The sequence below is a fragment of the Amblyomma americanum genome, chromosome 8 (genome assembly GCF_052857255.1).
Source record: "Amblyomma americanum isolate KBUSLIRL-KWMA chromosome 8, ASM5285725v1, whole genome shotgun sequence".
In the NCBI taxonomy this organism is placed as follows: domain Eukaryota; kingdom Metazoa; phylum Arthropoda; class Arachnida; order Ixodida; family Ixodidae; genus Amblyomma; species Amblyomma americanum.
This window is the reverse complement of record NC_135504.1, coordinates 65,285,420-65,301,204: the sequence shown is the minus strand read 5'-3', so window position 1 is coordinate 65,301,204 and position 15,785 is coordinate 65,285,420. Positions and strand designations below refer to the sequence as shown.

General features: G+C 45.1%; 1 protein-coding gene across 1 annotated transcript in view; it reads left to right on the top strand.

The window, feature by feature from the left end:
* LOC144101805 (cytochrome P450 3A8-like) overlaps positions 1-15,785 on the top strand; it is a 45,039-nt gene continuing 29,254 nt past the window's right edge. The window contains exons 1-2 of the mRNA XM_077635020.1: positions 1-160; positions 12,922-13,018. Coding sequence (XP_077491146.1) covers positions 69-160; positions 12,922-13,018 — 189 coding nt within the window. The 5' untranslated portion in view covers positions 1-68. The remainder of the gene's footprint in view (positions 161-12,921; positions 13,019-15,785) is intronic.

The window sequence follows — 15,785 nt, the reverse complement described above, 5'->3', positions numbered from 1 at the left end:
CGAGAGAGACCGCGCATATTATCGATTCACTTCCACTCTTTCTCCGCAGTCGGATCGAAACGGTAGACATGGCTGAGCAGATCCTCCTGTTCAACTTCCAGACGTATGTCTGGACGGCGTCTGTGGCTCTCATCGTCTGCGTGCTCTTCAAGCTCGTCAGGTATGTGTTTGCTGTATGGGCAGGCGAAAGTGTGCACAGCCGTGTCTAACGTCGTCGAGCTGTGAAGTTCATGCGAAGGTGCTGCTAAGTCTTTGAGGCTCCAGTACCCTCTGAATGCAAACTGTGTGTAATTTTTTTGGCTGTGATATAAATAAAGAATAACTGTTAGGCTCCGAGGCAGCGCTACGCGCTATGGGGCACGTCGTAGTGGATGGTTTACAGTATGTGGCAAAAAAAAACGCAGTAAGCACTGAGCCTCCAAGCCAGGTCTTCTGAGGCTGTAGCCATTCTGATGAGCGGTTAGCGGAAGGCTAGAACAGGTTCCTGATTACGGTGACCGATATTATTGCTTAAAACTGTGCCCTCGTCCCATGCCGCTTCACTCTATTCATCTAATAAATATTGATAATGGCCTAGCCCTGATAGGCCAGGATATACGTAGCGTAAGCGCGGCGACATCTGGTTCGGAAGAGTTAATATATGAAAGGCGCGTATTCACTCATCATCATCATCATCGCCATCATAACCATCATCAGCCCGACTACGCCCACTGCAGGGCAAAGGCCTACGATGTCTCTGCAATTAAGCCTGTCCTTTGCCAGTGGCATCCACCCTATGCCTGCAAACTTCCTCATCGCATCCGCCAACCTAACCTTCTGCCGTTCCCTGCTACGCTTGCCTTCTCTTGGAATCCACACCGTTGCCCTTGAGGACCAGCCGTTATCTTGCCTTCGTATCACATGCCCTGCCCAAGCTCATTTCGTCCTCTTGATTTTGACTATGATGTCATTAAAACGCGTTTGTTCCCTCAACCACTCGGCCCGCTTCCGGCCTTTTAACGTTTCACCTATCATTTTCATTTCCATGGCTCGCTGCATTTGCTGTCCTTAACTTAAGAGCCATTTTCGTTAGCCTCCACGTTTTTGCCCCGTAAGTGAGTACCGGTAGGATACAGCTGTTTTACACTTTTCACTTGAGGAATATTGGTAACCTGCTTTTCATGATCTGAGAGAACCTACCATATGCGCTTCACCCCCATTCGGCTACTTCGGCTACTTTAACTATCTTATCCATATTGCTAATGACATTGCCATCATTTTCTCTTAACGCATACATCTGGTTTTTTTTACTATGCCTAGTTTCCTCTTTACCGCTTTTAACTACCTCCGTTCCTTAGAGCATGCTCGATTCTGTTCATATTAAACTTCCTCATGTCGGATACCTTGCGCTTATTTATTTTGCGCCTTTATTCACGGTTAAAAATTAAACACGGTTAAACGATTAAAGGGGGTCTTTCTTTGCCACACTTGCACCTAAGGCAGGTGCTGTCAAGATTTGTTTCTTCGAGATCAACGCGATCCTTTCCTGCTGACTTTTATTCAAATGAGACTTTCTCCGGCTTTGCCAAACTATGTTATTTCCACTGTAGACGGGATGCGACACAATGCAAGTAGAGTTTTTAAAGAAGTGGTCTTTGCTTTCCGGTTCCTAAATGCTCGGTTCAGTTTGGAATACCTTTCAAATGTCACGCGTAAGAAGTTGCTAAAAGTTTTGCTTGACTGTGTCTTCCCTGAGCCAATATATCGATCTCTGTCAAGTGGAGGCCAAGGAGGAAATGTTTTAAAAGAGTAAGGAAAATGGTGGTGCCAGCGGGTTTGAAGACGTTTTTCTTCAAGTTGCACACTGGTACGTTTCCGATTAAACCATGGATGGAGGAGAAGGGATTGTTTTTACCATGTGGTGCTGACTGCTTGTAATGTCACAAACCAGAGTCGATAGAACACGTCTTTATTGATTGCTGGGATGCGCTGCTCTTTTGGGACGTGCTCCAGCGTACAATAAAGACTTACCCGGGACGCCGTATGGGATACGATTCCGGGACGTTGAGCCGGATCTTTAGAAATACGATGTAGTTTTCCTTCTTGGCCTGCACAGCATTTGGCGAAGCAGGATGGCTTTACGACACTGCGGTGAAGATGCGCGCTCTTTCCGAGATTACTTCAAAGAAAACATATTTAAGCTGCGTGAATTGTGTACAAGAAGCTATGTCTTGAAGATGAAGTTATCGAGTTGATGGGGGAGTTGTGTTCTTTGAAACAGTTTTGATTTTCTCACGCGAGTGAAACGCGTGTCCGCTCTTGATGTTTGAGAATGTAGCGCAGAACATGTTCGTGATCTGTTGTAAACTGTCGAAACAGGCAATAAAGACAAAAAAACGCCGTCGTGGTGGAGTGGTAGCGTCTACACCTCTAACGCCAAAGGCCCTGGTTCGACACAGGGTTTTTTTAAATTCATCTTTGTGACGTCACTGCTCTTCGCGCAAGCGCAGGACGGCTCTCCAGGATGCACGCGAAACTGGTCAAACTCGGCCAGTGTAGCTTACGCTATAATATTTCTGAATTGCACTGTCACATCTGCCAGGACTATTTTGGACTCGCAAAAATCTCACAGCTAGTGAGAATGTAAAGATGGGCCATGAGTTCGGTCATTTTGAAGTGAAAGCTACACTGGCCACTAACTCGCATTTCCACCGTGGTCGCACCGCACCACGTGACCAACCGCGTTACGAACCAAGGGACCAGCCACGGCACCGGAAGCTGCTCCGCACCACGTGACCAATCGCGTGGTCGGTGGCGGGAGCCACTGAAACCCCCGCACACTACCTGCATAAGAAACCCTATGTCGAGGCTGAGAATGGAACCAGGGCCTTTAAGGCGGAGACGCTACCACTGCGCCACGACGGCGCATCTAGCGAATGCACGGGTTTCACATCCCCCCCACTCCGCCCCCCCCCCCCCCCCGTCAGAAATCTTCAAGCCACAGCGTTCAATTCTCGAGAAATGATCGAATGTCACAAAAATGTTCTTTGTAGAGGATAATTCAAAGCACAAGTTAAGCAGAAATCTTCTCTATCACGAGAGTAAACCTTCTGCTAGCATTGCAAGGCTCTTTGGTCTTTAATGGTGCCCTGATGGCAGCATTATGTGCCTCAGGCGAAAAGGCTTTGGCCTGAAGACTTCTGACCAAGTCTGTGCCGCGCAAGATGTCCGAAAGTATCCCGAAGTCACCTGCAGCGTGGCTGGTTGTCGCCTTTCATCAGACTGCTCGTGGTTGTTACAGCTAGATTATCGAGAAAGCTGTTTGGAGAAAGAAATGATGGCATATTTGGTTCGGCCCGCGGCCCCTATGAGTGTGGCCAAGCTACAAAGGCAGCGTGTGTGTTCGAGATTATGTTTGCTTTACCTCCCGTTATCCCGTGGCGACATTTGAAAGGAGCACCGCGTATAGACCGTTTTCGCCACGAGGAGGAAAACAGCGCCGAACTCGTAGGGTGCCTGGATGCCCGCTCGCCTTCGCTTTTAGGGTGGGGACACCCTTTGTACGACAACGCGCCGCCGTTTCCCCCTCGCAGCTGCATGTTGGGTCCCACGCGTCAGCCGCGTGCAGTGCGCTATGCGTGTGGCATGGTTTGTATGCGGCTGCGTAGCGACTGAAATAGTGCGACTGAATTGCAAATAGGCAGTGAACAGTTGTTTCGCTCGTGGAAATAGTATTCTGGCACTCTTGAGTGTATATTAAGCATGGTGCAGGCGCTCTAACTACACGGCAATCGAAAAATTATGATGGGCTGCTGTGTTCCCAACTCAATGCTTGCATCAAAAAGGACAGCGGTTATTTAGTGTTGCTTCGTAGTTGTAACAGAGTATAAGCTAGGTCGCCAAATTCAGCAGAAGATGGATTTGTTGTTCGAACGTAAGGACTTTTCACAAGGCGCCAATTTTCTCGGGTATACGCGTAGGATTCCATGCCAAATACGGCTATTTCTGCATAGTTAACAACCGCCTTTGCAACGTTTTCTGAGATCCCTTTTCCTTATTACTGCCACATATGTGGATAATTCCAAGCGCTAATGGCAAATTTTTCTTCCAAACGGTCCGTCGCCACGCAGCTGTGAGGTGTATAGCTGTGGCACATCTGAAACCTAATGATCACACTTTCTCAACTGCTTCCCTTAGTGGCTTGTTCCGAAAAAGCATCATGCAGACGGTTGGGTTTCGCTCTAAACGGTGTTGACTACTTCTAGATTGATGATACGATGCGACGACGTTTTGCTGATTCCTAGCTGCCAAGTAGCCTTTTTAGAGGACAAACTTAACTGATAAGATTAATTTTTCTTTTGATAACTTGCAGAAAAGAACCATCAAAAGCGACTGATTCCCAAAGAAACGTAAAAAAATCAGCCCCTACTAACGAATTCATTTGAATCCAATTATCCCTGCCAAGTTAAACTAAGGAAGGGGAGTCGGAGCAATGCGGGCCGCCTCCCTCGCTTCCTCAGAAACGTCTGCTCCAGTTTTAAAAATACGCTGGCTTGTCGCCTCATTCAGTCGGGCAAGGCAGTAGATCTGGGTTAGGGGGGTTTAACGTCCCAAAGCAACTCAGTCTATGAGAGACGCCGTAGTGAAGGGCTCAGGAAATTTCGACCACCTGGGGTTCTTTCACCTGTACTGGCATCGCACAATACACGGGCCTCTAGAATTTCGCCTCCATCGAAATTCGACCGCCGCGGCCGGGATCGAACCCGAGTCTTCCGGGCCGGCCGCCGAGCGCCATAACCTCTCAGCCACCGCGCCGGCCCTAAAGGCAGTAGACCTCTCACAAAAGTATCTGGGTCTGGGCTATTTGGAAAACCGCGTTTGACGTGAAGCACGCAGAAAGACTCGCACGAGTGAACTCGACAGACAAGCTCTTATCCCCGCAGCTGTCATCAAAAGCGGGAAAAAAAACTAAACTCTCGGAAATGTCTGCTCAGAAACACGCTTGACGAATTTTGCTGATGTGGCTGCTTGACGCCAACGAAAGGAGCCTTTCTCTCCCCTTCTGGTGGAGAAAAGAGGCTCCCTTCGTTGCGCGTCACGCAGCCACAACTTCTTTGCTTACTGACGCAAAGAATGCATGCATAAGAAGGCGAATATAAAAATGGAGCTCGAAATAAGCAATCTTGTTTGTTCGAAAAATATTGAAATGTAAAGTATCCGGGTCGACAGATTCCACCGGAGTATGCTACGCCCATTGTCGGGAAGTAACGACTCTTCAAGGCCTCCGAGTTTCTCGGCATATCAGCTGCGAAAGAAGATATATTTTTGCTTAAGTAACATTGATTCACTTTTTAAACTATCTATGGTACCGCCCTGTCTTGTGAGGACATCAGGTTCGCGGAATATCACGTGGTAGAGGCAGTTTTCTGTTCGAAACAGCCCGCCGCCGCAGTGCTCCTAACGTTGTTGAACGGGAGAATGGGACCCAAAATGGCACCGTCGAGAGCGGTGTCCTCACCCTGAAACCGGCCCTGGTACCCTAGAACTCGGCGTTCGCAGCGCCGCTCCACCTCTCCGGTATGTGCCGGCGGCAGGGGCACCAAGGCGTAGTGCAGGGTATACGAGTGTGCTGCGCGGTCTTTTGTGCCACGAAGGAGTTGAAAAGCGTTTTGCGTCGGTAGACATCGCGACGAATCGAGTCCCAGGGTCGTCGGGCTACCACTGTGTTGTTGCCGGCTGTAGTAACAACTATCGGAAGCGTGAGAAATGACCTCTGGAACAGTGCGAAGAGCATTGACAGCCCCGGCATGTGCGCGGGTGCAGGCTGCTTAATTTGCACCGCTTCGTAGATGAGGGGCGTTTTTGCGTTGCAAGCATCAACCAAACGATTTTCATCCTGTAGGTCACATCTCATGCGTGCTCTCGGCACTTTGTTGATGAGAGCGAATGTTCAAGAACGTAATTGCACGGAAAGAACAATTGGCAGCAGAAGTTTGCGTGAAGAGTGTGAGCGGAAAAAATATTTTGGTGCAGTCACACAAGCTGATCGCCTAGAATTTATGAACATATGAGAACATGCATGTTCCACCCTTGCTAATAATACAAGACGACTTGGTCGCAAGGCAGCGCTAGAACATTTCTTTTCCGAGAACAACTGCCCTGTTCATTTCTGCTGCAGATTCTACGTGCGCATGCGGGTATGTGAAAAAAAAAACAGTCATCCGTTCTCACACGGGAATTTGTCTGCATCAAATTCGCAAGAAAATCACCGTGCATGAAGGTAACTTTCACGGAGATCAAAATTTGCAGGAGGCGTATCTGGAGAGCTGACTACATACTGACAAAAAAGAGGAAGAAGACGCCTTGACCTTGGTTTGTTTTTCTTATGTGAAGGCGCCGTGCTCTTAATGATGTGTTTGTATGAAACATTTCGGTGCGCTTTTTCGTCACTTCAAAATTGTGCCACAGTGTTCAGATCCAAAACCACTGGGCTTAGAGCTCACTGCCGTGTATTGCCTGTCAGTCGCTGATACATCTTAAATAACACACTTGTATCCCCTGCCTAGCGCTATATATGTCAATATTTTCGTTATTCGGGCGATAATCGATTCGTGACCGCAGGATGTTCCAGTCTAAGTGTGATGGCAAAAGCGGAAAATTCGCTTCTCAGATATTTACGTCAGCCGTCAAAAACTTCATCACCTTTAGCGTTTCGGACAGTAGACTGAGTGTACACACACTAGACCTACTTGACAAATAAAATGCGACCAACATCACACTTAAAACAGTCGTCAAGAAATGACTAGCTTCGCTAGCTTCCAACAATATTCCTAGCTAGTTAACCTAATCTCTCTCTCAAGGTCAGTCAAATATCACGGAAAGTCGCTTAAGAGTTGCCCTGCATCACTCCCTCGACCGCCTTCACCACGTAGGTTACACCAAACTCATCATATTTCTTTTCACTTAAGGGAGTCGCCATCCCGATGGAAGAAGCTCCTGCGACGCCATAATCCACTGGTGTTCCGGCCATTTCTTGACGGAAGGACATCACTGCTGCTTGAAAAGCTTTTTCTACCAGTGCGCAATTTTAAAGCGTGGAAAAAATGAATGCGGAAGCTCCGCATTGCCGACTTGTGCCACCTACGTCCTTTTTGCTATGTGCACCGCGAATGCGATCGCACATACCAGCATGGCGGTCGTTTCCAGGCTAGACACTAGAGGGCGCCAGCTTCCCTATATGGCGGCGCCCATGAGAAAATAGTCTGAGTCGGCGGGCATCAGACCTTTACCGTTTGGTCGAACAGACGCTAAATATTCTGCGCGGCCTAACAAGAAATCCAGGGACGGTTCCTTTGAGAATTGGAATTACATGATGTAGGCAGTTCTAGGTCGCACTGAAGGTGCTCCAAGCAAAGCGAATGCGGAGTCAGGCAACGGCATCGGCATCTTGCATGCGGATATATATGTGAATGGAAGAAATTTTTAATGTACAGTACAACTCGGAATCGGTCCTGTGGCCTCCACTTACCTTTGGCACTCTCTGTGGCATGTTTTGTTAACTTGGTTAGCTGGTGGTTATAAACTGCTTTATAACCACTACATTCGTTATAAAAGATCGGAGACACTGGTTCTGTGCTTCTAGTGTAGTCATTTCTTGGCCAAATGAATGTTGTACACAGTGCTGACACACTTTACCAGCATTAGTAAGCTCTCTCAAAAGAAGCTGCCTCTTGTTTGAAATAGCCTTTCCCGTAAATCGGCGTGTTTTATGTTGTTATTTCTATAGTCAATCTGAATATATTATCGGAAATATAATGAAGTAATGGCATGCCACTCTAAACTGGCACCCACTTTAGAGGCTGCTTCTTGTCAGCCTTCGCCGCAACTGAGCAATGACCTTGGACGGTTGCATGTTTGTTTTTTCAGTTGCATACAGTTATCACTGACCGCCACAGTGCACTGACCCTTCAAACAATGGTGCAGGTCGTGTGCATATGCAAACAAGAGATCCAAGAGGGTAAATACCTTCGAGGTTGCTCCCAACCCTCAGCTTTCCACATAGTGGCGTCAAGTAAAAAGAATACAGTGCAATACGGTGCTTATGTCAAAAGGGCGCCATTGGTAACAAGTAAACAATAGGCGGCCATGGTCGATTGTCACGTGATCGCTGATAGTTTATGAGCTTTCAAAGAAAGCTATACACGGTATGTTAAGAGAACTAATGGGCGTCTAGCCCGCGGTCTGAGCCCCTGTACAGTGCATCTGGTCACTGCTCGACGATTATGAAAGTTGCTGGCAAAAAAGGTCAATTCACTTGCCTCTGGGACAAAGGAGATGAGATTCAGACATCATTGCTGCCAGAATAGTCGTCTGGCTCGTTCATACCCAATATTACGGTCTTCGGTGGTGCAGCGCTTCATCACTGCCCGACGAGAGGCGCAGCTACTACGATCTGCGGTAAGCGCTTCATCGCTACTTAGCGCTGATGAAGCTGAAGTCGTGGCTCTGACCAGGCAGATGACACGCAGCATCAACACAGCGATAATGATCTGAATAAAATGAATCAGTTCCTAGCCACAAAGGTCCTGATGCAGTGCGCAAAGATATCGCAGCTTGGAACACCGCAACTTGGTTTGCAGTAAAAAAAAATTATAATATTGTCTCAGAGAAAAATAAGCGTAGGCACTACCACCCTCCACCGCGTAAAGCCCCAACTGTTGTATGTGGCCTAGTAAGAGCCGTTCTGTTGGGGTAGTGTAGATTTTTCTACCCAATGAGAACGCTATAACGGTTTGTACTCAGAACGCTAATATTTCTATCTGAGCTTTCCCAGGTTGGCATGCCTATGCAATGTGCAGGCACAACAGCAGATATGCCGCCTTGAAAAACCCAGTTTCTCTACGCTTACACCTGTCTTCGCGTTTCCTCAAATATATTACTTAAAAACGCACTCTTTAAACGCTTTCTAAAACGAAAACGATCGACAATCTTGAAAAGTTCAAGGCTGCAAGAAATAGAGCTAATAGCATCAAGTGTCCAGCAAAAAGAACTTAACATGAGTAGCGTATTTAACGAGTAAGTAATCAAGCACTCTGATATTCTCTGGAAACGACTTCATAACTTGCTTTACCTAAAACAGAAGACTGGAATTCATGAATTAATTGTAGATGGCATTCACCTGTCCGGTTCTCAGCTTGCAGACGCTTTTAATAATTACTTTGTGTATATTGCAGACGACACCCACTCTAACCAATCTCTAAGCAATACGAATCAAATAGTTAGCGAAAGCGCATTTTTGGACCCTGTTACAACCATTGAGGTTCTGTCGGTCTTACTCTTTAAGAAAAATAGTAAAAATAAGGACATTGACGACGTCCAAATATTACCGGCAAAATACACATCTTACATACTCGCACCAATATTAGAACATATTGTAAACCTGGCATTTTCCCAGGAACCTTTCCAGAAAGGCTACAGATTGCTAAGGTTATGGTTATTTTTAAAGGAGGTGACGAAAATAATTTTTCTAATTACCGACCTATATCTATCCTTCCAGTTGCTTTTAAATGTTTTGAGAAAATTTTATAGGTTCGTATTAATAGCTTTATCAAGAAACATAAAATTCTTTCTGATTCTCAGTTTCGTTTTGTCAAGCGAAAATCAACCGAATCAGCGTTATTAACCCTGAAGGAATTATTTTAGTGTCATTTGAAAAAAAAAAAAACGTATCACTCTTGGAGTCTTGGGGTGTTTGTGGAGTTCTCATAAGCTTTCGATTCCATTAATCACAAAATTTTATTCATAAAACTTGAGCACTATGGTTTCCGCGTCAATTTCCTTCAGCTTATATAAAACGTATCTCGAGTACCGCCGGTAGCTGGTTATGGTTAGCAATTATTCATCATGCTTAAAATCAATTCATTACGGCGTACCACAAGGCAATGTTCTTGGACCCACACTGTTTAACATCTACATTAACGACGTCGCGAACATTGACAATAGTGTTAAATATGCCATGCATGCAGATGACATGAGCCTATTTTTCACAGCTAATACAGTACGCGATTTGACATCAAGAGCAAACGACACATTGCGCAGGCTGGTCCCATGGAGTACACAGTCTTCACTCATGATAAACGCTACAAAAACGAAAGCGGTGTGCTGTGCGATGTCAGTGCACGTTAAAAATACCCAGGTGGTCGAAATTATTCCGGAGCCCTCCACTACGGCACCTCTTTCTTCTTTTCTTCTCTCAGTCTCTCCTTTATCCCTTCCCTAACGACGCGGTTCGGGTGTCCAACGATATATGAGACAGATACTGCGTCATTTCCTTTCTCCAAAAAAGAATTATTATTATTTTCAGAGCAAAGAACAAACCGTTAGAATATTTACCTAATCTTACGATTGGTTCACAATGTATTGAAATAGTTTATTCGGTAAAGTGCATGGGTGTGATAATGCAGAGTAATTTGTCCTGGGACCTGCACATCAATAATCGTGTTAACAAACTCGCCAGAAACACAGGCATGTTATGCAAGGTTCGTTTCTTAATACCACTCAGTGTTAGGGTTCTAATTTATAATGTACTATTTCTGTCAAACATTTCATACTGTCACCTGGTGTGGAGCATGACAACATGGTCAAACACTGATAGGTTGCAGGAAATACAAAAAAGTCGTTCGTATTATTGCTAATGCACCTTTTAAAGCTCATACTCAACCTCTTTTCACGTCACTCAAAATAACACCAGTTAGTGGCCTCTACAATGTATTGTTAAAGAAACGCTGCGAAAGAAAACGAAAAAATCGCGACACATTTTTGATGACCTATATAACTTACAGCTGAAAACCAATCATTACTCAACACGTTACAATAAAATCTGGTACGTCCTATCCTTTCGCATGAACTAGGGCCGTCAAATGCTTGAGTGTATCATTCCAAACCCGCTTAATTCGCATTGGGAGTGTTGAGCGCCTGATTATGCAGTGTAGCATGCTGCGCATGTTCTGCAAAAAATTCCTGCTACTTTTTATACCTATTTTGCTTTTAATTGGCTGTGTTCATGCATTCTTATCATCTTTTGTTCACCGTTATGACTTTTTTTGCTTTCCTGACGTGTTATCACTTACGAGAGAATCTGCAGCTATGTCTAATAGTCATTTCCCCTAACATCAACGGTGTTGAAAATAAAGGTATAAAGGTATTTGTATGCGCGGCACAGGCACACGCGGACTGTAAAGTTCCACGGTAGGCGATAGCGACTGCTACTGCCATATTCCGTAATACTGCTGTACTTAGCAACGTTGCAATGTTCCAAATCAGGCGCTAACATCGCTACCATTTTGTTTAACTTCGAAGCCATTTTTTTTTCACTTAAAGATGCACGAAAGAGGATTTTGAAGCTCACCTTTTCACCGCGGGAACTCGTTCTAGGGCTGCAAGCATTCTTAAGAACTTCGAATTGTGGTCCCTTGTGGCCGATTTCCCAATTAAATCAGATTAAACGTCCAGTCTACCGCCTATTTATTTTTTGAACTCACCCCCGAAAGTAGGAGGAACGCCAACCAAGGCATGGAGTTCCTTTCATCCATTTGCGTGGAGACTTGCCGTAAGCGGAGTGATACGTAAAGCAATCAGTCCACGCGAATTTCTATTTCCGTCGACTTAATTTGCGGCTATGTCGTTTGCGACAGAAGCTATTTATTCACAGGAACTTAAAAAACAAAATAAAAGCGAAAGCGACGCCGCCACGAGAATGACCGAAAGAAACTCCACGCGCTGGTTGACTTCTCCTCCTACTTAGGAGGCGAGTTCAAAAAGGAAAAGGCGGAAGCCGGGACGCTTAATCTGATTTAATGCAAAATCGGCCTCACAGGACTATACTTCGAAGTTTCTAAGAATGCTTGGAGCGTGTAGTTTCGAGTTCCCGCGGTGAAAAGACGAGCTCAGAATCCTCTTTAGTGGACCTTTAACCTCCTAGGCGGAGTACACATTAAGCAATAGTATGGTTCATCTCATGCCCAGCGCCATCGATGTCAGTGTCCTGAGAAAAGCATTACGAAAAGGCTTACAGGCCAGGCTTTGCCAATTCCTTTCTCCGCATCTCATATGGCTCACCGCAAGCGGCTCTGCCCTCCATCAAACGAGCGCGCGGACTTGTCCCAAGGTGTCGGATGGCCAGTCAAAAATAATATACGACGTATGCTATTAACCACCATGGCACTACCAACAGGATGGCCGCCGCGGTGGCTGAGTGGTTATGGCGCTCGGCTGCGGTTCGATGCCGGCCGCGGCGGTTGAATTTCGATGGAGGCGAAATCCTAGAGGCCCGTGTGCTGTGCGATGTCAGTGCACGTTAAAGAACCCCAGTTGGTCTAAATTTCCGGAGCCCTTCACTACGGCGTCCCACATAGCCTGAGTTGCTTTGGGACGTTAAATCCCCATAAACCATAAACCATAAACCATAAACCAAACTACCCACACGATGATGCGCACTGACGCTGTGCTACTGGGCTCCTGAGCGGTTGTTGCTGAGCCTCGCCATGCCTTGCCCGCTGAGAAAAGTACTCCCAGTGAATGCACTTCGGAATATTCGGGTTCGTTTATGTTCGTGTGTTTGAAATATTCTAAATGCTTATGTGACCGATATTTCGGACGAAATGCGAATATTCAAGTACTATATTCAAATATCGGATTCGAAAATTTCAATATTCGTTCACGCATTCTAAAGCAATAGTCTATAGCCTGTAAAAAGTGCAGAAGTTCGCGACAGGTAGCGATCGGCATTGAAAGTGGTAAGGAAATGCACTTGTCCGCGTCAAGTATGCACAATGACCGCAGAACCAAGATCAAATGTGAAATTATTTGTTTCCGATCCACGCAGGTACCATTTTTAGTATTGCGTGGCATTACTATATCAACACTTTTTTTTATTCTGCGCAGATCCCGCCAGAAAACGTTCAGCTACTTCAAGGACATCGGTGTGCCAGGCCCCGAACCAAGCCTTCTGTGGGGCAACTTGGCCGAGTATCACACAAAGGTGCAAACAGCGCAACTTTCGTGGCTCTAGTTTTGTGCACCTGACAACCTAAACATGGGCCATAGATTTTCTAGGCATAGCTGGAAAATTGAAAAGGCAAACTCACCTCATATTTTCGTCAGCTGAATTCCGCATAACACTTCTAAATAGCGTAACGTTAAGAAACCGGAAGCGGGCAGAGTGGGTGAGGGAACAAACGCGGGTTAATGACATCCTAGTCGAAATCAAGCGGAAGAAATGGGCTTGGGCAGGGCATGTAATGCGAGGGCAAGATAACCGCTGGCCATTAAGGGTAACGGAGTGGATTCCGAGAGAAGGCGAGCGTAGCAGGAGGTGGCACAAAGTTAAGTGGCCGGATTAGGCCAAGATATTTGCGGGGATAGGGTGGCCCCAGCTGGCACAGGCAGTGTTAACATGAGAGACATGGGAGAGACCTTTGTCCTGCAGTGGGCGTAGTCAGATTGATGATGATGATCAATCATTCCACGTTGTGATTCACCTAATCTCTGTAGTTCTTTTTTGTGGTTGTCGTTAATGCTTCAGCACCTGACAGTGAAATTCTGCACAAGTTTATTTCCTGGCTTTCCAACATTAATTCACAGATGCCGGGCGAAAGTTGCTGTTGAAATCGCTGCCACACTGCCATGTGCTAGCCGTCCCGGTTAGCTTAGTTGGTTGAGCAACTGCTTATGTAAGGCGGTGGTCCCGGATTTGAACTCCGAACCTGGACAAATTTTTCATCCTTTAACTACGCAGTTTCTACGGAAGCTGTGTAGTTTTTCGTTGAGTCCATACGGCTGCGCTCGGGTGGATGGTAAAACGTAATTACTATCTCGTTATAAATAACTGATAACACCTTGAAATTGCAAGCAGATGTATCATCACGTGAACACTACAGCTCCGCGTCAAAAAATAGCATCATCTTTGACCGCTGAGGTTGCGCAGAAAATATTCGGTCAAACCATGTCAATCACGGAAGTTCCACGTAAGTTTCAGTCACTAACAGGAACTTATGGGGCACCAGATTAAGAGCGCTATAGGAAGAGAGGGCGAGTTTCTGTTCTGTGACTCCCGTTTCATTGTGAAAAAAAAAAATGTTGCGGAGTATAAAAAGGATCAAAATACGCAAAATTTCGAGCACAAATTAGGGTTCGTGAATACTCCCGGCTCTAGACCGTTTTTCTTTCAAGCCAGAAAATACATTCCATGCCTACCCGCTTATACCCATCTTCAGTCTACTCCGCTGCATTTACATTTTTCCTGCCCCAGAATGCACCTGGAGATTGGAATCACAGCACGTATCTTTTCTCTCTTTTTTTTCTTTTATTTATTTTTTTCTTAGACATTTGTTAACAGAGGGCTGAGACTAAAGGTTTGGTATCGCCTGACGAGGCCTCAGCCCCCTGGGCATGACAGAGGCAAGAATTTATACATACATACATACATACATACATACATACATACATACATACATACATACATACATACATACATACATACATACATACATACATACATACATACATACATACATACATACATACATACATACATACATACATACATATAACAGTGCGGTTGGGCGGCACACAAACAATATCATTGGTCAAAACACAAACGCATACACTGCATACAAGATACACAAATATACATCTGTAAAAGGAAAGGGCACTCAACGATAAAATTGCACTATAATTGTAGATTGGGTACAACATAAAAATGATAAGAGTTATGATACATATGCAACATAATACACTAAATCAGAGATTTTTCCTCATTTTTCCCCTTTCCTCTTCCCCTTCAAGCACAGAAAGAAAATATGGCTATGAACAAATATTCGCACATATACAAACAGTACAGGCATCGCAAGTAAGAAAATGGGAGATGGCAAAGGGAACATGATCAATTGCAAAAGAGACAAAACATCTATACACTACACTTCCACGGAAAAGATATTAGTGAGAAGAGTAGACAACATCACTGAACAAAAGAGCTCTCTTACAATCCTTTTTGAATGCAGGGAACGGTTTATTGTAATTAACGGGAATGTCTCTTCTATTGAGCATTTTGGTAACCTGAAAGGGTAGTGTTTGCCTGCCATAGTTTGTTCTAACTATTGGCATTCTTATTTTCGGATCTCTGATGTCGTACGGGCTTACACTCTCCGTAGGTACCTTATGCAGTCTGTTCTTATGTATCCATTGTAGCAGCTTAAAGTAGTATACCTGGTCTGCCCTCAGAATATTGTACTTACTAAAAAGTGGGTGAGTTCTTAGTTTTCGTTTATCCTCACAGTAAGTTTCGCATATGCGTAGCACTTTCTTCTGCAAAGTAATTAATTTGTTGTAATTTGAGTCAGTTGCTGTGCCCGAAACTAGTATACAGTAGCTTATTCTAGAGTAGAACAGAGAATAATATAATGTCAGCTTCAACCAAGATGGAATTAAGTGTTGAATTCGGTAGAGGCAGCCTGTAAACCATGATAATTCGGACTTAAGGCTATCTACGTGGTTGTTCCATGAGAGATCACCACTGAACCATATCCCCAAGAACTTTTGCTCGGCGACTTCCGCCAGCGGGTTGCCGTCGTACCTGATGTTGATGGGACTGTCATCTCGCTCGTTTGTGGGTTTGAAAATTACATATTTAGATTTTGCTATATTTAGGCTTATACGATTGGCTTGCAGCCACGTAGATAGTTTTAGTAAGTATTCATTTACAGATTTTTTTAAGCATGCTTTTGTTGCTCCCGTAAAGAATATATTAG